The 26,862-nt window shown below is 40.6% G+C and overlaps 1 protein-coding gene across 2 annotated transcripts in view; it reads left to right on the top strand.

Annotated features, from left to right (window-relative positions):
• fbxo38 (F-box protein 38) overlaps positions 1–19,780 on the top strand; it is a 29,794-nt gene extending 10,014 nt beyond the window's left edge. For both annotated transcript variants that reach the window (XM_020611287.1, XM_020611288.1), the window contains 17 exons: positions 500–668; positions 901–1,176; positions 1,556–1,649; positions 2,026–2,156; positions 4,793–4,963; positions 5,940–6,082; positions 6,947–7,133; positions 7,290–7,487; positions 7,627–7,782; positions 9,838–10,512; positions 12,446–12,546; positions 13,539–13,641; positions 15,050–15,216; positions 15,473–15,618; positions 17,318–17,421; positions 18,401–18,514; positions 18,630–19,780. In XM_020611287.1, coding sequence (XP_020466943.1) covers positions 500–668; positions 901–1,176; positions 1,556–1,649; positions 2,026–2,156; positions 4,793–4,963; positions 5,940–6,082; positions 6,947–7,133; positions 7,290–7,487; positions 7,627–7,782; positions 9,838–10,512; positions 12,446–12,546; positions 13,539–13,641; positions 15,050–15,216; positions 15,473–15,618; positions 17,318–17,421; positions 18,401–18,514; positions 18,630–18,808 — 3,114 coding nt within the window. In that variant the 3' untranslated portion in view covers positions 18,809–19,780. The remainder of the gene's footprint in view (positions 1–499; positions 669–900; positions 1,177–1,555; positions 1,650–2,025; positions 2,157–4,792; positions 4,964–5,939; positions 6,083–6,946; positions 7,134–7,289; positions 7,488–7,626; positions 7,783–9,837; positions 10,513–12,445; positions 12,547–13,538; positions 13,642–15,049; positions 15,217–15,472; positions 15,619–17,317; positions 17,422–18,400; positions 18,515–18,629) is intronic.
• Positions 19,781–26,862: the final 7,082 nt, after the last annotated feature.

Raw genomic sequence — 26,862 nt, 5'->3', positions numbered from 1 at the left:
TGAGAACAAACTGACCATCCCCATCACTGCAAAGATCCAGACCCTACATCTAGTAGGTAAGTAGGACATCACAGCAAACGGACACATCCTGCTACATACAGACACAACGAAAGCCAGCTACTTTGTGCTACATGCATGAATGCACAGTAAACCTGAGCAGACTGAGAAACATTTGAAACCCAAATATCTGAGTATTTGAAAATTTGTGTGTTGGACAGGCAATTGGTTTTCAGTTTTAGTCTTCAAATATTTGCCACTTCATTTTGTTGATGGAAATGGAGCACATTGTGTACATGCAAATGGTCATGAAGATCCGTTGTCTGTTGCATTAAATATTACATACTAAATTGTGAATATTTGCTGATTATTGCCACCAGATATTCCAAGCCCAAAGGCTGACATTTGGAATAGCCCTAGGATGAATAAGCAAGTAAATGGACCTTGGAATTAATTTTATTTTTTATTTTGTTCACATAACCTTATTTGACCTTATTATAAGGGTGTGGAGACATCCCACCTGGAGCTTGTGGAAGCCATATGGAACTACATGCCTCAAGTTCATATACTGGGAAAGTTTCGCAACCGTAACGGAGCTTTTCCTTCCTGCTCTGCTGAGAACAAACTGACCATCCCCATCACTGCAAAGATCCAGACCCTACATCTAGTAGGTAAGTAGGACATCACAGCAAACGGACACATCCTGCTACATTACAGCTGAAATACGGCAGCGTAAACTGAGACACGCTGCAGACTTGCATCCAAGTGGATGTTTATCAGAAATAAACAGGTCTGACTGTTCTTGCTGGCTCAGACATCCGTTAGGGGACCTTGCTGTGTCACTTAGTTTTAAAAATACCACATCTCTATTGATGTACTTCACATAGCGTTTGTCTTCTGTAGGTGTGAATGTTCCAGAGATCCCCTGTGTGTCCATGTTGCGCCACCTTTACCTGAAGTGGGTCCGTCTCACCAAACCACAGCCGTTTAAAGACTTTCTATGTGTGAGCCTGAGAACCTTTGTCATGCGGAACTGTGCTGGGCCAACAAACTCCCTCAAGTATGTTCCCTTGGTTACTGGTTTAGCATCAGCCCGGAACTTGGAGCAGCTGGAGTTGGTGAGAGTCCCCTTCCTGGGAGGACTGATCCAACATGTGGTTGAGGACAGCTGGAGGTCAGGTGAGGGGAACATCTCACTGGTATTTCATTGAAGTGACTCTGTATGTTAACACTACATGTGGTGTACATTTCTTTATGGCACAATATTAAAATAGTTGAAGTCATAGTCAACTAGGATTTATGTTGGTTCAGACTAATTTATATTGTTTATTGTAGCTTCTATTTTTATTCACATTTTCACACCATATTTAACCTTTTTTTTGCTGTATTACTCGGTCATTTTCCACTGTTAATGTATTTGGTCTGATGATTTGCATCTTCCTACGACCAACTGGGATTTCAAATAGCTGAAATACTGACAAATGCACAAATAGCTGACACCTTAGATTAAAATTTACTAAGTTGTCTGTTCTCTGTTGTGCTGTTTGTGTATCTCCAGGAGGATTTCGGAACCTTCACACCATTGTGTTTGGTGCTTGTAAGAATGCCCTAGAAGTGGACTTGGGCTACCTCATCATCACCGCTGCTCGCAGGTGCTCAGCCAATCAATTCTTTAAACTGACTGAAAGAAAAATACTGTTCATATACAGCTTATGTTTTTACAGCAAAATGCAAACATTTTTATATCTTGTGGGCAAATCTGTGAGTTACTGTTAAGTCACTTCCATCTTGCAAAGTGATCTGTAACTAAGTGAAATCGAGAATATTCAGAGTAATAGTGACGCTCACAGTGTTTGAGACTGTTGACCCACCCACTTTTATGCTGAAGTATCTCATATGCACTATGTTGTCAGTACGGCAAATATATATGGGAATTGCAGAAAGCAGAATGTGTTTGAATGATTTAATAGCGACAAACATAAGTTCAAACTACACGATTTTCTAACATCATTTTTGTGTGCTTAACAGGCTTCATGAACTGCGTATCCAGCCTTCACTGACAAAAGATGGAGTCTTCTCAGCTCTGAAAATGGCTGAACTAGAGTTTCCTCAGTTTGAGACCCTTCATCTGGGATATGTGGATGAGTTCCTGCTGCAATGTTAGTGCCTTCTTTCACATATCACCAGGATCATGGTGCACTTTTAATTTCCTCATGACTTTCCTGTTTTCTTCAGCAGGGACAGGGAAGATGGTTCAAATTGATGGGAAGATGGATGGAGCCAAATACAGGACCATTTTGGAAGGAAACCTGATGGAGTCTGCAAAAGACCTGAGACTGGGACGGAGATTTGTCTTCCAACAAGACAATGATCCAAAACATAAAGCAAAATCTACAATGGAATGGTTCACAAATAAACATATCCAGGTGTTAGAATGGCCAAGTCAAAGTCCAGACCTGAATCCAATTGAGAATCTGTGGAAAGAACTGAAAACTGCTGTTCACAAACGCTCTCTATCCAACCTCACTGAGCTCGAGCTGTTTTGCAAGGAGGAATGGGCAAAAATTTCCGTCTCTCGATGTGCAAAACTGATAGAGACATACCCCAAGTGACTTACAGCTGTAATCGCAGCAAAAGGTGGCGCTACAAAGTATTAACTTAAGGGGGCTGAATAATTTTGCACGCCCAATTTTTCAGTTTTTTATTTGTTAAAAAAGTTTGACATATCCAATAAATTTCGTTCCACTTCATGATTGTGTCCCACTTGTTGTTGATTCTTCACAAAAAATTACAGTTTTATATCTTTATGTTTGAAGCCTGAAATGTGGCAAAAGGTCGCAAAGTTCAAGGGGGCCGAATACTTTCGCAAGGCACTGTATCTCTAAATAAAATCTGGACCCAACTTGATCCGTTAACAATGAGACCCATGACCCGACTCATACCCATAGTTATATTAGACTACACAGTCACTCACCTTGAAGTACTTGAGAGTTGTGTTCTTGGAAAAGTGTCTGCCACTTGACGCAGCACCTGCAGCTGTGTTTGTTTTTCAAATGCTACTTTTTTGCACTATTTACAAGTTGTAAAGCCTCAGAAAAAGTTGTTCTCACAGTCTGTAATCACACTAAATATCTCCCATATGGCTGATTTGGCCTTCAATGATATATTGTCCACAATTTTGTATTCACCACTTGCTATTTTTACCCGTTTTGATCCACTGATGCCTAGCTTATGTTGAAGTCTGAGTGACACCCTATTAGCTGGATGTGAATGGAGGTTGTTCCATAGGCCTCCACAATAAATGTGTGCCTTGTTTAGGCATTGATAAAATAATGCTGGGCTAGATGTTTAAAAGAAGCTGCACCTTTATTTTTAAAATTTTTATTATTTCACCCACAATTTAGTCCACAATTATGGCCACATTTAGTCTGTTGTTACCCATGCCTGTACCTGTGAATTAATATAAACATGTATATACTTTTTAACATGTTACACATCATTTTTGCGGGTTACTCAACCCGTGCATGATGCTGCCCTGTGGTTATTTATGTGTCTCCCTACCTTTCTGTCTATAATCAAGGTGCTGCTCATTAAAGAGTAACTTAACCCCAAAACCACTTTTTCCAACTGATAACCAATGTATATGGCTATTTAGTTGTTGATTTAATTCAGGTCCAAATCTTGACATTTTAGTGAAAAGTATTTTAATTCTTTGAATTTTGTTATAAATATTCTTAGGGACTGCCCTCTACTGGTTGAAACCCAGCTACTGTCGCTGATCGTAATGGCAGCTGACCTGTCTCCATGCCCCCTCTTAAAAAAATTCACATCTCCTGATGCAGTCAGACTGTGAAGAGATGTGTGGATTGAGTATAGCAAGAGCAGTTGACTGCTGGCATAGATTATTGTTATACAGAAAGAAATGGCTCCTGCAAGGTTATTTTGCATTGCTAAAGATACTTTGATGGCTAACTGAAGGTGCTGATGTGTCACATTCCTGCAAGGTCTAAATCCATGTGTGCCTGCTATCTAAAGCCGAGCAGACACTGTACAACTCGTATACAGTGCGTTACCTCACTATAAGTTTTAATCGCTGCAGATCATCAACGCTTTGATGACACATTGTACAGTGTAGCGCTGCCAGAGCTCGATTAGCCTCGTCCATATACGGTGTATAAATATACTATATGCAGTCTATAGCCTTGTTCAGTTGACTCTGTCCACAAATTGTGGTATCTGGTCTGCTCCATGTTGTTGTGTTGTCTTTGTACTCACGCAAGTGCACTGAACTAACTACGGACCGTGAACCTGCAACACAGCTGACCAGATTTCTGACATGTCACTCAGTTGCATTTTTGTGCTGGCAGAGCAGAACATTATAGAATGAAGGTGCTTAATTAGCTCGACTGCTAAAGGAGCAAATGAATAAGAGTTGTGCTTACACAAGGGGATCCTGTACCTCCTTCCAGAATTCAGTAACCTGATTTCAAAATTGAACACATGAAATGGGTGAGAACAAGAGCCTGCCGGCTTTAAAAGACTGTTCAGAAGTATCTTACAGAGTATGGGGTGCAGGTTCTCCTATAATTTTCCATGCCATTTTAGCAAATCGAAGAATTTGAGCTCAAAAGTTTAAATGTGGCCATTTTTATCTTTCCACAAATTACAGCAGTGTTTAAAAATCTCAAGTCTGCATTAAAAATTAAAACTTTTCTGAAACCTGAGTCCAGTTGTGTGGACCCATGTTATGTTTGGTTTAAAGGTTTTTGAAAATGTCCTGTCTTTTTAAATGCAGGTAAAATGACTCACTCTGAGCTGGTTAAGTACGGTCTGGCTGACGTCATTGAGAACCCAGGCATCATCACTGATATTGGCATGAAGGTGGTGAACGAAGTGTTCACTAATATTAAATACCTGCTCATCTACAACTGTCCTCACTTGCATAACCCTCATCACTGGATCACAGGTAAAACGTTTGACTCTCAAAGTGCCTCAGCAATATCTGCCTAACTTTAGTCAACCATGATCTCAATATTGATGTGTATGTATGTATGTATGTATGTATATGCACGTTCTCCCACTTAGAAATCATGGAGGGGTCTGAAATTCACATTGTAGGTGCAATCCCACTCTGAGAGACAGAATAAAAAAAAAATTCAGGAAATCACATTGTATGATTTTTAAAGAACTTATTTGTCTTGCACTGCTGAACATAAGTATTTGAACACCTGAGAAAATCAGTGTTAATATTTGGTACAGAAACCTTTGTTTGCAATTACAGAGGTCAAACATTTCCTGTAGTTCTTGACCAGGTTTGCACACACTGCAACAGGGATTTTGGCCCACTCCTCCACACAGATCTCCTCTAGATCTGTCAGGTTTCGGGGCTGTCACTGAGCAACGTGGAGTTTAAGCTTTTGACAGCTCTTTTGGTCTTGCCCATGGTAGTAGTTGGCGTCTTTAAAGAGCTCAGACAGGTGCTACTAATTTAGATTAATGAGTGGAGTAGAGGTGGACTTTTTCAAGGCACAGTAACAGGTCTTTGAGAGCCAGAATTCTTGCTGTTTCTCAGGTGTTCAAATACTTATGTTCAGCAGTGCAAGACAAATAAATTCTTTAAAAATCATACAATGTCATTTCCTGAAATTTTTTTTAAATTCTTTCTCTCAGAGTGGGAATGCACCTACAATGTGAATTTCAGACCCCTCCATGATTTCTAAGTGGGAGAACTTGCAAAATTGCAGGGTGTTCAAATACTTCTGTTCCTCACTGTATATATATTTGTAGAATGCTCAGTCTGTCTCTGTTGTTAAAGGGGTTCTGCATATAAGCAGAGCCTTCATTTTGTTGTGGTTTTTCCATCTTTGTCTTGCAATCCTTCAAAAGTGAAGTGCTGTACTGCTTGGTGAAGCCATTATAATTCTGCCCTTTTCTGTCATCAGAGCAGTCCAGGTGGAGCCGCCTCGTTGATCTCACTCTTGTTCGCTGCCATGCTATCAAACTGGAATCCTTCTCCCAGTTCATAGAGTTACTGCCCAGTCTGGAGTTTATCTGTCTAGACCAGATGTTTAGAGAACCACCCAAGGTATACTGTGTATTCGTAAATCTACACACACACACACAGTTGTGCTGTATGCTTTGTAGGCATAACATCTTGAAAGTTCACTTGCTTGCATTTGGTCTTTTTTTTTAAACTTTTTGTAGGAGTTGAACGGTGGTGTTTGAAATGTTTCCAGTATTTGGGAGAGCTGATGGAGCAGCTCTCCCAACTTTTGTTATCTTACTTCTATAAACTTTTGACCACATTATTATTTCACCCTTTGCCAGCTACTTGATACTTTGGGTTAGGGACTTCATTTAAATTTTAAAACATAGTTTTTCTTTGGGAGATTTATACTAGTGCTGGATGAACTGTGGCTTTCTGAAGCACTGAATTAATATTTAGCAGGTGTGTTGAAAATTGTTCACAGTTTGGAAGCATTTGACAGTTAAATGGCGCCATCTGCTGGCCAAACCCCTGATACTGCATTATGGGGGCATAAATCTGGCATACAGAAACAGAATATCAGAGGTCTTAATGCTTTTATTAATGTTATTTTGTTCAATAAAGCGAGTATTGTGAAAACAGATCACATTTAAACTGATTTTACAATTCTGGTTTTCAATAATTTTTAAATACATTTAGTATTCAAAACCATCATGACACGTCACTGACATGACATTAACGAAGTGGTGAAGCGAGGCATCAGCTCTTTCATAAACAATTTATACAGGAAAAACATAGAAGAGATGGTCAGAATTTACTTACTGAAAACAACTAAAGACAGGAAAAGCCTACTTCAGGCACTCATTGACTGGTGTACAGAGGCAAAATTACAATACTTGTCCTCATCCAAATACTTACAGACCTGACTGTGTGTGTGTGTGTGTGTGTGTGTGTGTGTGTTAGGGTTGTGCCAGGGTGGGTCTGAGTGCAGGAACTGGTATTGGTGTGTCCTCAGCACTAGTTAGCAACCAGAACTCCAACAATGACAATGACAACAACAACCACCACAACAATAATGAGGCCAACCTGCCCCCTGCTCCTCCACCTGTAGTCAACAATAACCAAAGGCGGCAGCAGCAGCAGCACAATGGCAAGTCCCGCTCACCATCAGCAAGACATTATTGTTTTTTGTTCAGTTGGGAAAGATCTGTCAACGGTTTCTTTAGAAATCCTATTAATAGACAGATGGAAACAGAAACAACCTACTCAGTGAAAGTAACTTAGGAAGTTTTGTTTGGTTTCACAGCACCAATGGAGATGAATGGAATGGGGAATGGGGAGGAAGAGGAGGAAGAGTTGATTTTGGAGGAGGAGAGCATTGAGGTTGAGCCTCAGGTAGAGCTGAAAACACCAGAAGGGGATGAGAAAGTGGAAGAAGCTGGCGTGGCTCCAGGGCCCAGTCATACAGCTGGAACACAGCGACCCCCAGATGAGGAGCAAGCAGGTTTGGAGCTGCTCCTTTTTATAACTAGCAGATATAAACACAACAGTTTTCCTGTCCTACACTTTTGCTCACCTATTTTTTTTTTTTTATACATTTAAAGGGTTATTAATTTTTGTTGACATGTCCTTTGCACTTCCAGGACCTAGTGGTTTAGTCCAGCAGTTTAGACCAGCTGGTGCTATTGTTCCCAAGCCCCCACTGGCCACCTCAGACTCGGACAGTGAGGAAGAGGAAGGCCTCGTTTCAAGACTAATGCCAACATCCTCACTGCAGCAGCCAGCTTCTCATATAGAAGGTGTCAGCACAACACAGAACATACCCAGCAGTCATACCTGTTGCCAGATGTGTATCCACTTGAAACGTACATTTAAACCAAGTTGGGATAATTAACAAAAGACAGAGACAAGTCAATGTACTTTTCCATCCAGTAATTTTATGTGAATATCAGTTGAAGTAAACCGCTGGTGGAGGTAATTCTCCAGTCGGTGCCGTTAAAATTATTGCAGAAAAACACATCACAAGATGTGGTTATTAAAAAATGCCATTGAACAAGCATTGGTGGAACACCTAGGGACGCCTACAGAAAGGTACAGGGAGAAAGGACTGAGAGGGGATAGTACAAACTATGGGAGACAGAAGTCAAAGATGGTGACAGGCAATGATGTCAGAAATGTATGAAGAGAGAAGAGGGTTTATTCCAAATAAACCTATCCTAGAATGCACATCAAATGATTTCATAGACACCATTACATGGGCACAGTTCAGGCCACCCTGTTGTCTAAGGGATTTTTTTTTTCTATTAAAAAAACTTACCAAAACGTGTCAAGCAGATTAACGCTCGCCATGGGTTTTGCCCTCTACATGCTTTGGAGGTGCTTTCCAGGAGTTAAATCTTACTACCCTCAGGAGGTAGTATTAAAATTAAAAGTTCCAGCAACTTGAGGGGAGAGGGGGTGCTGCTTGGTCAACAGCTGTTTGATAAATTGCTCATTCAGTCTCTCTTACTGGCTGATTGTTGCACTGTGGAGTGCTCTCCCTCTGTTCTCCCTCTGCTCAGTCAACTGTGTGTGTGGGAGGGGCACAGCCCTTCCTCCTCTATTCAGAGACAGACAGAAAATATAGTGGAAAAACAAAGCAGGACGGTTCACATCATCCCAGGAGGTTCTGCAGGAGTGAAATATGAGTTGTACTATACACCGGCACCGGAGCTGTACATCCGCCATTTTGGACTGAAACTGACTATCAAATGTAGGGACGAACCTATTAACACCAGTAAAATGTACAACAATAAAACCGTTTTCTCTGGTGTTGTATCTCTAATGAATGAAAAATATAAATATATAAACTATTGCATTTATTAAGATATTCAATTTATGAAAGTGAGAAGGCTGCATCACATTTCAGTTCTTCATGTCTATAGATATGTATTGTATGTACTACTTTGAGTTCCATCTCAAAACCTGACTTGTACTCTTTTATACTTAAGCTGAAATATTTTTGTTTAAACATCTTTCTGATTTTTCTAAAAGCATTTTCAGTTTGATTTTGATATTTATTCAGTATATAGGTATACATATTTGATAGTCTCTTGAACAAGGGTGAAAACGTGTGCCGCAGACCCTGTCGAACCCGAAATGGGAGCTGGTTCCACAGGAGCGGAGCTTGATAGCTAAAGGCTCTGCCTCCCATTCTACGTCTGTGGACTCTAGGAACCACAAGTAAACCTGCACTCTGAGAGCGAAGTGCTCTGTTAGAATGATAAGGCTCTACGAGGTCTTTAAGGTACGATGGAGCCTTGTCATTAAGGGCTTTGTATGTTAGGAGAAAGATTTTAAATTCTATTCTAGATTTTACAGGGAGCCAGTGGAGAGAAGCTAATATGGGAGAGATATGATCTCTCTTGCTAGTTTCTGTCAGTACTGTGGCTGCAGCATTTTGGATTAACTGGAGGCTTTTTAGGGAACTATTGGGACATCCTGATAGTAAAGAGTTACAGTAGTCCAACCTGGAAGTAACAAATGCATGGACCAGTTTTTCAGCATCACTTTGAGACAGCATGCTCCTGATTTTGGCAACACTGCGCAAGTGAAAGAAAACTGTTCTAGAGACTTGGATTATGTGGGATTTAGTGGGAACACACAAAACAAAGTCAGTTTCACTTTGGTATGATTTATGATCACTTAAATTTAAAGAGCTTATAAATCATGAGCTTGGTTTACTAGGCTTTTTTAAAACTTTTAATAAGTCAAAATTAAATTTATTCTTTAAAATTATTTCTGGACAAGGAATAAATGGAAGTGAGTAGAGAGGTTAAGGCCCATGTAACATGACTGTATGTGTGTTTTTCTAGGTAAAGGAAAGGCTCCTCTGCGGCGGAGCAACAATGTCGCTGAGTCTGTGACATCCTCAGTGGATCAGACAAAGGCTCAGGTGTCAGACAGCAGTTGTGAAAAGAGCTGTCAGGTGACCAGTGAACAGATCAAAGCAGACATGAAGGCTGCTGCTGAGAACAGCAGGAGGTCTACCAGTAAAGGAATTATTACTGATGCTGGGGAGACCACTGCGAGGACAGAGGCTGACAGTGGGACAGTACGGGGCAGTGGGAAGGCTGGGGCAGCAGGAAGGACCAGCATGAGGCCAGTGACTGGATCTGTATGCAGGAATGAACCTGCAGCAGGTCCAGCAACCACTGACAGAGCTACAGGAACTGGCTGGACTAATGACAGCACAGAGGGCCCTAGAGGACAGCAAGGGGGCGGTCGCACAAAGGAAGCTGGGTTGAGGCAGCGCTCTGGTACTGCTGGAGTGGACAGTCTGGAGCCCAGAGATGCTGCTGTAAACCATGCTCCCAGGAGACCTGCACTGCTGGAACAGGAAGACAGACATCCTGCACCTCCTAGCTCTGCCTCTGCTGCTGGTTCAGGTTCACAACAGGTTCAGGCCAGAGATGAGGACTTTGTTCCTAGACGACCTTTGACCCGATCTTGCTCTCGTATGTCCTTTGCATCACTGGTACCTGAGACAGGTAAGACTGAAGTTACAAACAGAGAACGTATTTAATGTATCCACTAACCATGCCCATAAATAAAGCTGTTTGTTTAGTTGCAAAGGCTTGAACTACAGAAGCTCAGCTACTGAACATGCAGTTCTCTTTTTATTATTATTATTATTAATTTTAAGGACATGTAAACATAAACCAGTTTCCCTCACCATCTCAACATGCAAATCTTTTTAAAGTGTATGTAGTTCTTGTGTATGTGTTTTACCATGGGTTGGATACACATACATGCAAGTGTAGCCAGTAATTCCCTCTCTGTCTAGTATTTGTCTGGGTTTTGGACTGTAGTTTTCCCTTTTCCAGACTGTTTCTGTGGGCTACCTCTGTTTGTTCTTTGCACACCAAGCTCTTCCTATGCCTGAGTGAACATTCACCTGGTATAGACATGAACACGAGCTTCCCACAGTGTGCATGCGAGATGTTATGTACTGCACACAGTATGCTTTTGGTGTAGACACAATAATCATGCTTTTGTCCAGTGGTGCTACGACAGCACCACCTTTTTTAATGCAGCGTTATTAAAAAGTCGAACAGGTAAATTTAAATTCACCTGGTTGCACAAACTGTGTTCACACACAGACACAAAGTCGTAGTAGTATCTGCCCTGTAATGAATCTGTAGTTCTGAGTGTTGTCCAGTTCCCAGTTATTTTTTTATTCCTATCATAAGATAATAAACTTGATATTTTGGAGCCAGGACCTGAACCAGTATTTGGATCAAGAAGCTCCTGGAAAAATACAGTTTGCCAAATTCATTTAAATTTCAATGTCAGATTTTTAATGAATGTTTACTGGATCAGGACTTCCCCAGATTAAAATTGGTTTTTTTTTTTTTTTTTTAGCACTAAAGTTTCTACTCAAATAGAGAGGCAACTGTGCAGGTATCACATGCACGTACTCTGCCCCCACTACAGGCTTCATGTGAAACCTGTGGAGGAAGTGGGTGAAGAAAATTCAAGACACAAGTTTGACTCTGCTGCTAACCATATTGAAAATGACCTTGGTACCTGAATGCTCCCATCTCTCAGCGTGAGATGAGGGCATTGTGCTTGATAATCTTTCTGAATGTGTGTTTCCACCTGCCTAATCTTGTACGAGTCCCCCTCACGCCACCAAGAACAGCTCTTACTCCATAAGACCACTGAAGGGGTCCTCATCCCACAAGTGTTCAACTGGATTGAAATCTTGGGATTTTGGAGGCCAAGGCAACATCTTGGACTCTTTGTCATGTTCCTAAAACCATTTCTGAACAATTTTTGCAGTTTGGCAGAACTTATTATCCTGCTGCAAGAAGCTACTGTTGAATAACTAGAGAATACCATTGCCATGAAGAGAGAGGTGTACTTGGTCTGCACAATATTTAGGTCAGTGTTGCGTGTCAGAGTAACACCCACATGAATGCCAGGACCCAAGGTTTCCCAGCAAAACATTGCCCCGAGCACCTCACTGCTGCCTCCGGCTTGCCTTCTTCCCATAGGGAAGTCTGACAGTCCAGCCCACCCTCTTCCATTGTTCCATGTTCTATTTCTGATGCTGAAATGCCCATTGTAGCCATTTTTGTTGGTATCATTATCAGTTGGTTTAGTCATTTAACATGGTCAAAAAACATGCAGTAGCTGATGCTATTTCAATAAATGAACATGAACTGTGTCAGTAGCAATGCCATCCATTAAGGCAACAAAACTAAGACTATACTTCTGTTGAATGAATTGTTGAAATACTGTAAGTTGCTCCTTTTTTATTTTTTTTCCTTTGTCCATCACAGATAGGTTAAAATAATGCTGTATGCTTTATTGCCTACATGTGTTGAAATCCACCTGTATCTGGCCTGTTTGTTCACACAGTTAAATCTGAGCTTTTGTATTGTGTAAGATGACATTTCAGCTGTTCATTTTGTGCAGATCTTTCAAGAGCCAGGCCTCGAGTAGCAGTAAGGAGGAAACGAATGGCTGACAAATCAACCAGCACCTCAGATCCAGTCACTGAGGATGACCACGTACAGGTATAGTCTGTAGACACCTGTTTTCACTCTACCATTAAAGTCACCTCTTATTAGTGGTAAAGTGTCATTTATTCAGTGTTGTGTAAAGTCCAAGCAGAGGAGGTGAATACCATTGCATGCACTGTACACACAGTATACAAAAAAGTCACATAATAAGTGTGATTTTTATAAAGTAAAACATTGTTGGGGCTTTCCTCCCCCAGGCGCCGGCAGTGTTTTGCAGGTGGGGCTTGGAGAGACAAACTTGTTTGTCATATGAACAATGGGAAAACAAACCAACATAATAGTAGCTATCAGTCTTGGGTTAGCTGGCTCAGTTGAAAAAGTTAATTTTAATAACTATAGAACAGCAACCACCTTACCCTGCTGAGCCACTCTGGAACTCCCTCATGGTGACCTGTTCTTGCTCTAATGCTGGTGGCTCGGAGTGGACACACTGCCAGTACCCTCCCTGCCTTCATTATTTATTTATTTACACCCTGTTTTTTCTATTTTCCCACAGCTACTCATAGCTCACTGCCTTGTTCCTTCCGTTGTCCTTTACCTATTTATTTTCAGGCTAAACAGAATCAAACTTTTCCACACACCACATGGAAACCACCTGTACCTTCATTATATGTACTTATCCCTTTGTTCTTTTGTAAATGTCCTGTATTCATTGTTCTGCTAATGCCTTATGTTTTGTTTTGCAAAAAAGAGTCTAAAAAGGGGCTATCTGTTTTCACATTGGTGAATGGGTGTTGGAAATCCTTACTTGCGACATTTAGTGGTTCAGTAAAAATCTTTTCAGTTAAACTGCATTTTATGTTTGCTGATAGATTTTTTTTTCTATTAAATTTTGTCTGAAGATCTGAAACCATTTAGTATGATAAATATATGTATTTATAAAAATTTGTGAAATTAGCAAATACGTTTTGTTCTTTACAACACTGTATATTGAATATACTATACTTTGAGTATAATTTACATACTGAGATGCTTTTGCTTTGTAGGTTTTGTCTCTGAAGAGTAAGAACTTGGTGGGCATCACTCTGACCAACTGTGGAATCACTGACTTGGTCCTCCAAGACTGCCCCAAGATGATGTTTATTCATGGTAACATGCAGATGAGAACATTGATATATGATTACTCGTACTCATGTTTTTCTCATTATATAACTAAAGTCTACTGAAAACCTCTTCATGAAAAAATGGCAGGTTAATAAGCAAACAAATGTAGTGATTGATAAGTCCCATCAGTAAAATTAGAAAAGTTTTGCATCATAGTGCACCCTTTTAACAGATCTAAAACTCTGAAGCCTGATGGTGACCCCAGTTTAGCTTTGGAACTAGTCCATCAGCTGTAATATATGGATGCCAATGACATCTCCTGGAAGTGAAGCCACCATGACCTGATCACCTCCTGGTGCCTGGTTACGGTATAAGTTATAAATCCTGCCTCCTCCATGTTAGGTAGGTAGGTTAGTGGACAGAACATGAGCCAAACCCAAAAAACTCCACATACAAATGAGGTCACTACTATGTTTTTATGCCTCCGCGCTGGCAGTAGCAATGGCTGGAGGCATTATGTTTTTGGGTTGCCTGTCAGTACGTCCATCACTTTGTATTATTTCTATGAACAAGATATCACAGGAATACCTGGAGGGAATTTCTTAAGATTTTGCACGTGTCCATTTAGATTACATTTTGGTGGTCAAAGGTCAAGGTGACTATGAGCTCGCATTTGTCCCATGCCTGTGAATTTGACTGGTTGGTGGAAGCATACGGCTATGGAACAGTAATTCTAGTTTGATAGATATTATCACACTGTGTGTACAAGTGGTCATTCTTATGGCAAATTTGTTTTTAATAGGTTATTTGATAATATAAAAAGGTGTATTTCAGTTGATTTGACCACTTTGATTGGCTGTCCGACACTGTCACTCCACTTCTGGTCACTACTGCAAAGAGTCTGGTTGTTAAAAAGCAACACGGCAGCCTTCATGTTCATGATATTCCGGCTTCATATTTGCATGGTGGAGGGAAGCAGTCCTCTGTTATTGGCATTTTATATATTTATGATAAAGCTTTAGCTCCAGTGCCATTGATTGTTCTTGACTGAGTGCTGTTGTCTTCTAGCCAAAAAATAAAATAAAAACCCTTTTATTGGAGAATGTTGCACATTATGTTTCCGAATCAATTAACAAAGTTAGAAATGTAGAAATGCCACATCACCCAATGTACTGTAAGAGAACTGTCAATATCAACAGCTCAGTGTAGCAGACATTTTTATATTTATAACGTGATAGTCTAAAATACTCAAAACTGGCCAAGCATGTCATTATCCTGCTTCAGTACAGGACTTTTTGTAAGAGTAATATACTCCTTTAAATAAATCCTGTTTTAAATGCCCCATCCCACTCTTGAGTTTCACAGACATAATTCCCATCGCTTTATGGTGTTTTATTTTTATTCTGAGTCAGGGAGAGAACATTTATTAACACACTGCTTTGTCTAATTGCAGCCACCAGATGTCGAGTGTTGAAGCACCTGAAAGTTGAAAACGCCCCCATACTGAACAGGTTTGATTATGCTCAGTGTAAGAAGCTGGACATGGAACAGGTTTTGGATCAGATCCTGAGAATGCCCCCTGAGAGGAACCGCATCATCTACATGCGCCCTATGCACCAGGTTGTTAAATCCGTGATGTCATCTCCTTTCCCGTAGGAATTCAGTTTGTCTCCCTGTGAAGAATTTTATTTAAACATAAGTAGTAAACCTTTTTGCTCTTTTTAATTTGTAGCTGACTTGCAACAAAATAGGATAACACCTCCTTTATACATAGTGCAAATAGGCAACATTTTTCATGCTTTTCGTAATGTGAAAGTCGTTCTCTTTGCACTCACTTGACACTCCATCTCATTTCTTGTCTCTCTCCTGTCTTCAGATTGATTCAGTAGCATTGGAGCATCAGCTCTTCCAGGGGCCCTATCCCTACCACATTGCTATAGTGCATGAGTTCAGCAATCCTCCAAATATACGGAACAAGGTTCGCATTCGCAGCTGGATGGACACCATAGCCAACATCAGCCAGTGAGTATTTTCTCATAGAATAGCTTTTTTTTTTTTCTCCTCAAATATTGTTCAGACAGTATTTACACACTCCACTCCTGTTAATAATGGGAATCTGACAGACCCCAGCTCTTGGTGGGCGGCCTTCTGCCTTGACTGGTTGGGGCGAGTGGATAGAGGAGAGAGAGAGAGAGAGAGAAAAGCATCAGAACATAATAAACTTAAAGAACAAATAAATATTGGGCAGGTTAATGTGGCCGGTGACTGCTCATCAGAGACACAGAGCCCTGGAACTAGAGCTATATGCAGAAAGATCCAGGGAGAGATAGAGAGGACACACTATGGGAGAGAGAGGAGACATACAGTGATGTGTAATGATGCCGTATAAAAATAAAATGGGGAGGGGAAGAGGAGAGGAGCTTAGAGCATCATGGGAAGACCCCCAGTCTAGGCCTGTAACTAAGGGTTGGAACACCAAACCAACCCTATCCTGGAATACACGTCCAATAATTTCAGATACCTCTACACTGCTGACTAAAAAACACTGATGTGGTTGAATGTACTCGGTGGCAAGAGGACAGCACGGGCCCCGTTTGCTTGCGGTTACTAAGATTTTTGGTCAGTCCCTCTAGTATTATATCAGAAATATTAATAACTGTTAATAGAACAACAATTCAACCTAACTATAAGCTTTATCAAAAAGGAAAGTCTCAAATTTAATCTTAAAGGTAGAGAGGGTGCCTGCCAAACTGAGACTGGGAACTTGTTCCACAGGAGAGGAGCTTGATAGCTAAAGGCTCTGCATCCCATTCTACTTCTGAGGACTCTAGGAACCACAAGTAGACTTGCACTCTGAGAGCGAAGTGCTCTGTTGGGATGATAAGGCTCTATGAGGTCTTTAAGATATGATGGAGCCTTGTCATTAAGGGCTTTGTATGTTAGGAGAAGGATTTAAAATAAAGATTTTCTGGGCCGATAACGATTTAATTGACAGTATACACAAACATTTTAATAACTTTTATTTAATGAACAATTAAATTGTAATGAAAATAAAGCATCTGATTTAATTCATCTGGGTTCATAGATAAATATAACCGAGTATCATCTCCACAGCAATGGAAGTTTTTGCCATTTCTTCATAATGATACCCAAGGAAAGCATGTATAATATGAAGAGAATTGGACCTAGCATACAACCGCTTGGAACTCGTGACTAACATTTGTGTGCTTAGAAGATTCATTTGTTAACATGAGCAAATTGGAGTCTACCTGATAGATAAGATTTGACCCACCTTAGTGGGGAATCCAAGAATCTTTTCATTGTTCTGCCCTGCAGTCGTATCTTGATACGCACATTAATTTCACCCATCTACTGGAAAGCAGTGGAGCTGGATAATGTATGATGCCTAGGCTCATTTGCATATACACTGCTCAAAAAAATAAAGGGAACACAAAAATAAGACATTCAACTATGTTGTTCCCTTTATTTGAGCAGTATATTTGAATATGAAAGACAAAAATCAAACTTGTTTTAGGCCCTTTTCAGAGGTTTCTTGAGCTTGTTATATAGAAAAACTCAATCTATACCTTTTTCTGGAGGAGATATTTCAAACTTCTTACACTGTCATTGAGCAAGTATGAGGCCAAATATTGGTTTCAACATGATCTGTGACTCATGAGTAATAAATGTCTTGGTTTCAATGTCTTTGCTTCTTCCCTAGAGAGTTGATCAAGTATGAGTTCTTTCCAGAGGCCACTAGGACTGAAGAGGATGTCAAGAATTATCCCAGATATCCTTGGGGCCGGGACATATATACACTGGAGGGTAATCCACCTACATTAACTCCTCCCCCAATTCTAGTTTAGACATGCACATATCAACCACACATTGTTTTGTTTTGTAGTCATCTTCAGATCATCTATGGTGCACTCTGTGGAGCAGGACAGTGTTGAATTTGAATTGAACACATTTGAAAAGGAACCATCCCACCTAGTATAGTCAGAGTCTGCAGCCCTCTGGTGGTAACATTAGTTCAAACCCCCGCAGCAGTTGCACATTGCCTTTTTGGCATTACATGCTATATAAGGGCTAAAAGAAAAAATCAATTTTTACAAAGCACATACAAAAGTCAAAGGACAAACATTAAGGAAATGTGTAGCAAATCCAATCCAGTTGCAATTCCCTTGTTCTTCAAACCTCACTCAACCCGGAAATCATTCTGGTTCACCATTTTGAAGGACGTCCTAAAGTTCTTAATCTTTCTCTGAGGACCAAAGAGGCTGTCTGGAGGACCCATGAGCAGCAATACGCCAGGGCATTCTTTGTGGAAGCCCTTTATCGTAAATAAGTCGGTGATTGGATGCTTCAAATGAAGAATGAGAGGGAAGGACATCTTATGTCATGTTACCTCAGTTTCTTTCTCCTTGCATGTTAACATGTGGGTTGGATGCAAGTGAGGGAAATGTCAGTACAATTAAGGGAATTGGGTTTTACCTACATAGTCTCATGGCAATGCCAGAAATGTCTACATTGATGCTACCTACCCATATCAACTCCTCACTCCCCCTAGTATCCTGGAGCATTTCTGGTGTAGCTATTCCCTCTTGCAGTGTTTTCTCTCAGCATGACTGACTTTTGTATGTGTTTGGGTTAGCATCATGCTTCCTTAATGTTTTCATATTTGCAGTGTTTCCTTAATGCTTGTTTTGACTTTTGTTTGTGCTTTGTCCCTAGGGGCCACAGTACATGAGCCATCAAATCCTAATCCTTAAAGTGAATTATCCTTTCTCATGTTATTGTTCAGGAGTGGTGGATGGTGCTCCCTACAGCATGATAACAGACTTCCCCTGGTTGAGGACTCTGAGAGCAGCTGATCCCAACAGCTATGCCCGCTATGATTTTGAGGATGATGAAAGCAGTGAGTGCAGTCATTATGTTCATCTGTCAGCAGTCACTCTACATAGTTATTACAGTTGCCTGCCTGATCCTATAAACACTAGAAATGTTTTTGTCTGTGTTGTGTTGTGTGTTAGCCACCATCTATGCTCCTCGGCGTAAAGGCCAGCTGTCAGCTGACATCTGTATGGAGACCATTGGGGAGGAAATCTCAGAGCGCAGACAGAGCAAAAGAGGAGTTTTTCAGAGAGTGGTGGTCCTCTTCCTTCATCACTGTGATACACCGGGAGAACCTATAGATGATGACTACATCTAGATACCACAAAGTACTCTCGTCAGTCACATCCAGAGGGATACCAGCACTTATCAGTGGTATTACAGCACTGCCCGAGCTCCTGACTGTGAAAACATTTGGCTTTATGTGAAAATAAAGCAATGTTTAAGGGCACTGAGGGTGCTGTTAAACTTGGACTGGACAGCAAACCTGGCCAAAACTCAACATGTTAAAGGCACTTGGCAAAAACTCTTCCAGAAAATGCACACTGATTGAAGGCTTAATCGGTTTCCACCCCAGGGAAAATGAATTGGATAATCATTTGGAACATTGGGATGAGGTTCATTACCCATAACTGGTGCTTCTTGTTATTTGATCAGAATCTTTAAAGCATGTACAAAAGCCCTGACATACGTAAACGTATCAAATAAAAGTTGAGTTAAAAAAAAAAAAACTGGTGGAAGTGAGAACTCGCAGGGTAAATTCAGCATAACTTACATTTTCAATAAATGAATGACAGCACTGGCTTTCAACATGAGCTGTTAGGACCTGAGACCTACCTCTGATGACTACATCAGTCACTCATGTTTTCAGCTGCTTTTCCTGTTTGTGCTCCAACACCACCACAAATTGAAGCCTTCAAAATGATTCTGCAGTTGAATCAACACCTACAGATGGAGATGCTCCTATCTGTAAAATATTTCTGGGTCAACCCATAACTTCTTGTGTAAAAGGAGTTCCAACATGAACCGTCAAAGCCTTTTTTTTGTGCTGGACTTGTGAAGGGACAAGATAATTGGTTGGCTTATAAAGGATTTGGGTTGAGAAAGATGAACAGCTTAGTTGAAACAAATTTGAATTTAAAATTGTGCAGATTGAACGGACCAAATATTAGTATGGCCTTGTTTGTGTATTGCCAACTGTATAGATGTCATGGATGAAAATATGCTTTCATTGTGCTTATGTGTTTCAGGAAAGAGTATTTATACTAAAAAATAAAGTAATGGAAAATCAGTTTGAATTTACTACTCTAATTTCATTTTATTTTTTTAAATAAAGAAGGTGTACAAAAGACATCAAGATTTATCCTCTGACATTACAGTTGTTTTTACTGCTATTGTAACAGGCGCTGGGTGTGTAATGTACCGTCATGCTGCTCTGGTTCTGTTATATGCTGATATGGCAAGATAGCTTTTGAAACACTTCACCTCGTGGTAGCTCTGCTCCATAAGCATCTTTATTCTTGTTTCCTTGTTCCTCCTTATTTCCTGACTGAAATGTTATTGCGAGTTTCCATGTCAGACAGTATAAACGTGCTTTGTGCACAATGTTCATGTACTAATGGAGCTGAAAGAAAAGCAGAGTGAAGTAGCAGGTCTCTAAAAGCTGTAGAGACAAAGCCAGTCTAGCTGTATACACTGTTCTAATTCTGGCTGAGCCAGTCTCTGCTCTTCCTGCTTTGACAAGTTGGAGTACAGCAAGACAGATTTGCACCCTCAGTTTCTGTCACACACACACACACACACACACTCTCTGGTCTATTCAGTTTTCAGGATGCTCACTGACAGAATATGTTCTTTATCCACTTACCCCAACCTTAACCTTACAACTAAGTACTACCATTGCTCTCAATCAGCAAATGTCCTAACAAGAATGCTATCGATGCGTCAACTTGTCTGTTTGTACAGTATATTACTCGCCCGCTACATGTAGAAGCAGTCTCCTTGTGATGCCAAAAATGTCCATTTAATTTTTTCCACACAGCCATAAAATGGTATTTACACACACAGTGTTTGGATGAATTGGATCCGTCTGCTGCTGTCAGTAAATGTAAACAGAGTGAAACTGCCCGCAGCCTTCTGTCAGCCTGCACAGCCTCCTGCTACTCCCTTGGACTTCCTGTGACACAAAGACCTTCTGTTAGGTCCTGACACTGTTTCTACACAACATGGGTTCTCATCTGACACTTACAAAGCATTGGTCATAGGATCAGTTATGTAAGAGTCAGTGTCATGTGGATTAAAGGAATGGCGGGTAGCGTTCAGAGGTCTGATGTTAGCACCTTAGCTTTGGTTAGATGCTCACAAAGCCAAATCAGTGTAAACCACTACTCATGGAAGCACATTGCTTTATCTTCAGTTATGCTTTATTTGCCAGGACAAATGTTTCAAAGTGTCACCTGTATACTATCCAGAGAGGAAGCTCTGCCAGGAAGCAGAAGTCAGTCTGTTTAATGTTCTCCTAAAATAATTTCAAATGCTGCTTTTCCCATCACTCATACATTGTGCAGATCCTTAAGAAGTTGTACCATTTCACTTTGTATGTAGCAGATGAGTTGATGTTTGCTTAGTTTATGGACCCATGTGGGCTTATTGTTTTTGGTATATAGTAAAAGATAGCTAATGTAAGTTAATGTGTGTGTCTGTGTGTGGGTGATTTCACATTAGCGACCCAGGCCTGGATCTGAGTACAGTCTGAGTACCCCAAAGTCCGGTTTGCTTTGATCAATTGGAACACAAGTGTACCGGATTCAGGCACAGTCCACAGGAGATGTGAACGCAACTGTGCTCAACAAGGAAGTGGACTGCTCACTGATGTCATAACTATTCATCTCTGTTGGTTTATACATTAACAAACATGGCTATGAAAGAATCTCTGTGGTTTAATGAAAACGTAAAATGCTTGCTTGAAATCTGGGCCGACAAAAACATAGAAAGGCTGGGAAAGGATACTGATTGTGTTTCAAAAATAATAAAAGTATCCACAGTAACAGGACTGACCCCATTGTCCACATGAAACAGAGACAAACGTCACTCAGTTGATGTCACAAGTGGTTGCCTCTTCTTCTTTCTTCTTCATGGTGGAGTGCAAGCCAACTCCATGCATACTGTCGCCTATTGTACATATGCAAGTGTGCTGGGGCACAGAATGGTGTTATTAATGTGAAAGCAGACCTGCAGAGGAGAGGGGAGCAATTGTGCTAAGGCATGGTATGAAACAATCATGCCTAATGTGAAAACACACACACTCTCTCTCTCTCTCTCTCTCTGTGTGTGCATATTTTTACATTAGGATTAGAGTAAGGGTGGGGTTAGACATTTAAGGGTTAAGGGGTTAGGTAAGGTGCTACAGAATGTATTATGGCAATGAGTGTCCTCACAAAGATAGAAGTACAAACATGTATATGTGAATGTCCATGCTTGGTTGCCATCACTAATAGCCCAGTCTTGTCAGCTGCTGTAAACAGTGAACCATCTCCAAACATTACCTTAATAAGACACAAGAGACAGGACAGACAGAGAGGAGTCTGAAGCTTCTGACCACCCGCTCCACCCTCTAACAGATACACACACACATTGTATTGCTATCCTTTTGAGGACACTAGCTGACATAATACATTCCATAGCCCCTTAACCTAACCTTAACCATTAGAACTAAATGCCCACTGCCAACCCTTCCGCTAGCCCTAACCTAAACCTAATTCTAACCTGAACCCGGTGAAAAGCAAGTTTTAACTGAATGCTATTGAACAATCAGTTTACTAAATGTAGATTATAAAATTCTTACAAAGGCCCTCACACTCTGGCTCAAAAAGGTGACACCCACCATTATACACACAGATCAGACAGGTTTTATAGCAAACAGGCAGTCATTTTTAATGTTCACCATTTGTTCAACATATGTAGTCTGACCACTCAACTAACTCACCTGATGTTATTATCTCACTTGATGCCAAAAAAAGCTCTTGATTGTGTTGAATGGAGATATTTGCTTGTGGCTCTAGACAAATTTGGCTTTGGCCTGTACTTTGTTTCCTGGGTTAAGATCTTACATTTGTCACTGGTGGCATCAGTTTGCATGAACATTATCAAATCAGAATACTTTCCACTTCACAGAGGAACCCAACATGGCTGCCCCCTCAGCCCTCTGCTGCGCGACCTTGCAAATGAACCCCTTGCCATCCTCCTAAGATCCGTGATGGAGGTCAAAGGAATTTGTAGGCATGACATCGCTCACAAATTATTATTATATGCAGACAATCTCCTTTTACACATTGTGAACCCAGACTGTGAAAATGTAAGGCATATCTTCAAAGCTTGGACAGGGGCTTTGCCCTGCCAGAATTTCTATAATATTATTGGTTAGTGAACATTTCCAAACTGTCTGCCTGGCTCTCTACATTTAGGGATGGTTTGGGCCCTGTCTGGTTCACCAGGCAACTTAAATTTAAGTTTGTCCATCTCACCAATTTCCTTGATCTGTTCCCCCTTGCCTGTGCATGGGAATAGCCATTTCAAAAACCCTGTGGTTAAGAACACTCTCAGCAACTGGGTCCAGTGTTGGCACCATTTTGGCTTTAACCAAGCACCCAGTCTTGCTCCCATTACATTGAGCCCTTTATTCATGGCCCAGATACACCAAAAATTCAAATTTTGGCACGGAAAGGGCACAGTTTATTTCAAGGATTTTTTCTTAAATATTTCATTTCTTTCGATGCCAGTTTTTTTCAGATATTTACAGGTTCAAAGCTTCACCATGAAACACTACACAGTGTTTCCCCTGCTCCCACATAAATGCCCTCTCGAAGATTGTTTACAGTCCAGCTCAAAGGACAAATTTTGAGAATGTATGATTTGATGCAGCACATAAATTTTCCAACACTGGCCAGGACAAAAGGCGCTTGAGAACAAGATCCAGATGTCCATCCCTGACGACATCTGGATTCTCACCAGTGATCAAAATAAGACCACAGATATTTTTCAAAAACTTTATTTATTCCCTGTCACATACCTCAGTCCATTCCTTTCTTTTGTTTTGCACGCCAATACATGGATTGCTGAGTATGCACTGCAGTGCACCAGCTATGACGTGCATGCATGTACACCATGGTGTACGAACCCTGACCACTGTACCTCATCTTGTATTTTGCTTTGATATTCTGGGTTAGTAGAATAAATCAATTATTTTCCCATTATTATCAGTCTAAATTAGTCCACTGCCAAATATAGAAGCTTGTTATAACTAGAATGTTTTATTTTACTGGGGCACAGCAGATCAAGACTGGGACATGTGCCCCACTACTAAAAGGGGTCTAACACTGCCCATGGCTGGGAATGAATGCACATCTACTGTATGTAGGGATCTGGTAAGTCAGAAAAACAAGGGTGTGTTTGTGTGTATGTGTGGCCTGGTATTAATCCCCACATTATGGGGACTTAACCTTCTTATGGGGACAAAAAGCAAGTCCCCAAATCATAAATTATTACATTTTAGAGGGATGACTTGGTTTAAGGTTAGGATAACCCCTAATTCACACTGAGCACATTTTTATATACATTTTCTATGCAAATCCAGTTTCATTCTATTAAATGTGTCAATTCACACAGACTGATAAATGCACATAAGACACATGTAACCCAGTAACCCCCTGTTTTTATTTTCACTCTTCGGGTCTATTTTTTCCATTCCACTGCATTTAGTGAAGCACAGTCTCCACACACTGCCGTATATTTGTGCTGTTGGTCAGCCTGGTGAAAACTTCTGTCCTGCTGACAGTCCTGCTCATACTCATACTTGCATGAGTACTCATGCGAGCATGTATGTATGTCATGTATGTATGACTATGTTTTCATTTGGGGGCCCTGTCTGCATGTGCATGTGCAACCGTGAATGTTTAGAAATTAATATTTATGTGGAAATAATGTATATTGTCATACATAAAATGAAACTATTGTTAAAATTCTATCTAGTTTTTCACATGCTACAGGTTTAGATGTTTTTATAAATTATTGCTCAGATTTGTATTAACATTAGAACATAAACGTGATTGTGTTACGATCTACAATCTCATTCACAATGTTTAACTTTTCAGAACCAAATACACATTATTATTATTACAATATGAATAACTCACAACATGATAAGATGCCTTTGTGGTTTACATCTGAAGACTTGTAACCACCCCCCTTTCCTGGCTCCGTGGGCCTGGTAGGTCCAACATGGAAAGGGACCTGGCTGGAGACAAGAAAATGGAGGCCTGGTGACCTCGGCCAGAAGACTGAACTGTTCTTGTGATTCAAAGGCTACCCATGGTGTGTGTGTGAGTGAAAGAGAGAGAGAGAGAAAACGCATAATGTTATCCAAATAATTATCATCCTTCTGCTCTCTCCCTCCCTCCCCTTTCCTGCCTCTATCACTCTCTCCCTCCCTTCCCCTTCCCTCTATTTCTCTCCCACTCTCACGCCCTCTCTTGTCCCCCTCAGTGTAGTAAGTTCCACATACTATTTCAGTTTACCATTAAGTCAGCTGCTTGATGCAGAAAAACCCCAAATTTAGAAGAAATATAAAAATTGTCAAAGCTTTTTTTACCCCATCAAACTGACACGCTGCTCTTTTGCCCCCTTAGCTGCTCACTTTCTTTTCTCTTTTCCCTTCTTTTCCCATCTCTCTCTATGCGCCCTCCCCTTCCCTCTTTACATCTCATTTGTTTTCCAGCTTCTGTCCCCCCGGTCTCTGCTGTCTATTCATCTTTCCCAGACAGGCTCTACAGGTCACTAGCCGAAGCTTCATGCGTCTTCTGACATCAGCCAACTCGTCACGTCTGGAGGAAGCATTCTCTAGTGTAAAGCCCTCCCCCAGTAACCATACAAGGTAACAGAAGAAAGCCTGGCTTGGCAGTCTGTTTGCCTCATAAGAGAGGCACACACACACACAGACACACAGTGAGTGTCCTACACTGATATGCACTCATACTTTAGTGTGATTGGAGCTTTAGCTGACTGTGAAAGTAGTTTCAAAACTGTGAAGAATGTTTAAGACAATTTTAGAAACCAGTGCCAGTGGCCAACCTGCTTCTCCGCTCATCATTAGCAGCACTGTTGTAAGAGCTACCCAGTAAAACCCAGTAAGCAGCCAGTAGAGATGACAAGCAGTGGAAACCTCGTCAGTCCAGCAGCACCTCGACTGACCTGCAGCAAAGGACTCAGTAAGGTATGGTCACTTTTCAGTGCTTCCTCTATAAATCTTCTATATAATACTGCTGCCCATCACTTTTCAAAGCATACCATTCTTTCTGTACTTATGGGGTTTTCTATTATTCAAGCAACAACTTGATACGGACCAAATGCGTGAGTCTTTCTAAAATTCAGCAAACTCTTGTTTTCTGTATTTTTAAATGGATGAAGTGAAGTGCTTGCTTTGCACTCTTTTTTTGCCACAGTTCAAAGGGCATTCATGATATGGCTCAAAACTGATACCTTATATGTGTGGGACAGACTGTGACCAGGTTTTTTTTTAACCCATCTCACACATTGTGACATTCAGTGCACCTGAAGCCCTGCTCTTATAAAACTGTGTGTAAGGGACTTGGTTTATCCACAGTAATTAAAGTAAGTTTTAAAGTGAACTAAAGGAAGTTAAATGTGACAAACACTGAAGTCTGGTATGGTTTGAAAATGTTTCCAGGGACTCAGTGCTCCGCTCTTGCTGTTTGGCTGATGGTGTGTAATTGAGTCCAATTAGGTGCTACATTGCTTACTGAGGATGTAACAATAATATACACACACACAACACACTGCATCACTTCACCCGTTTTAGATTTGCATCAAAATGTCTTTCTCACTTGCTCCTGACCTTGAACCAGCCTGGATTTAGAATTTCCTTGTGTCTGCTCGGTTATAAGATAAATTCATTGTATTCATCTATCCAGTTGCAGGGCTAACACACATAAACCCCCAAACACAGTATTTCATCATTAATTAGAGCATCGGTTCAGTGGTGGGTTGCAAAATACAGAAAATATTAACAGGGTGAGGAAATAGGTAAAAAAAATTTTATTTTATTTATTTAATGTAATAGGTTTTGAATTTTTTATGTCAAAACAACCCATATGGCTAAACTGTAGTCACAACCTGTGACAAGGAGTTCCACTAAACATTTGTCATAAATTCATCATGTTGGAGGGAAGGATATCATGTAAAAAATGTTATATATACTGTCCTTAAATGGTAAAAACAAAGCAACAGTCATATAAAACCATCAGTAGTTGCAGTATGAATCTCACATATACATCTGTGCTACAAATGAACATTTGAGCC

This window comes from Monopterus albus, unplaced genomic scaffold, assembly GCF_001952655.1.
Source record: "Monopterus albus unplaced genomic scaffold, M_albus_1.0 scaffold111.1, whole genome shotgun sequence".
Lineage (NCBI taxonomy): Eukaryota > Metazoa > Chordata > Actinopteri > Synbranchiformes > Synbranchidae > Monopterus > Monopterus albus.
This window is presented reverse-complemented; position numbering and strand designations above follow the sequence as displayed.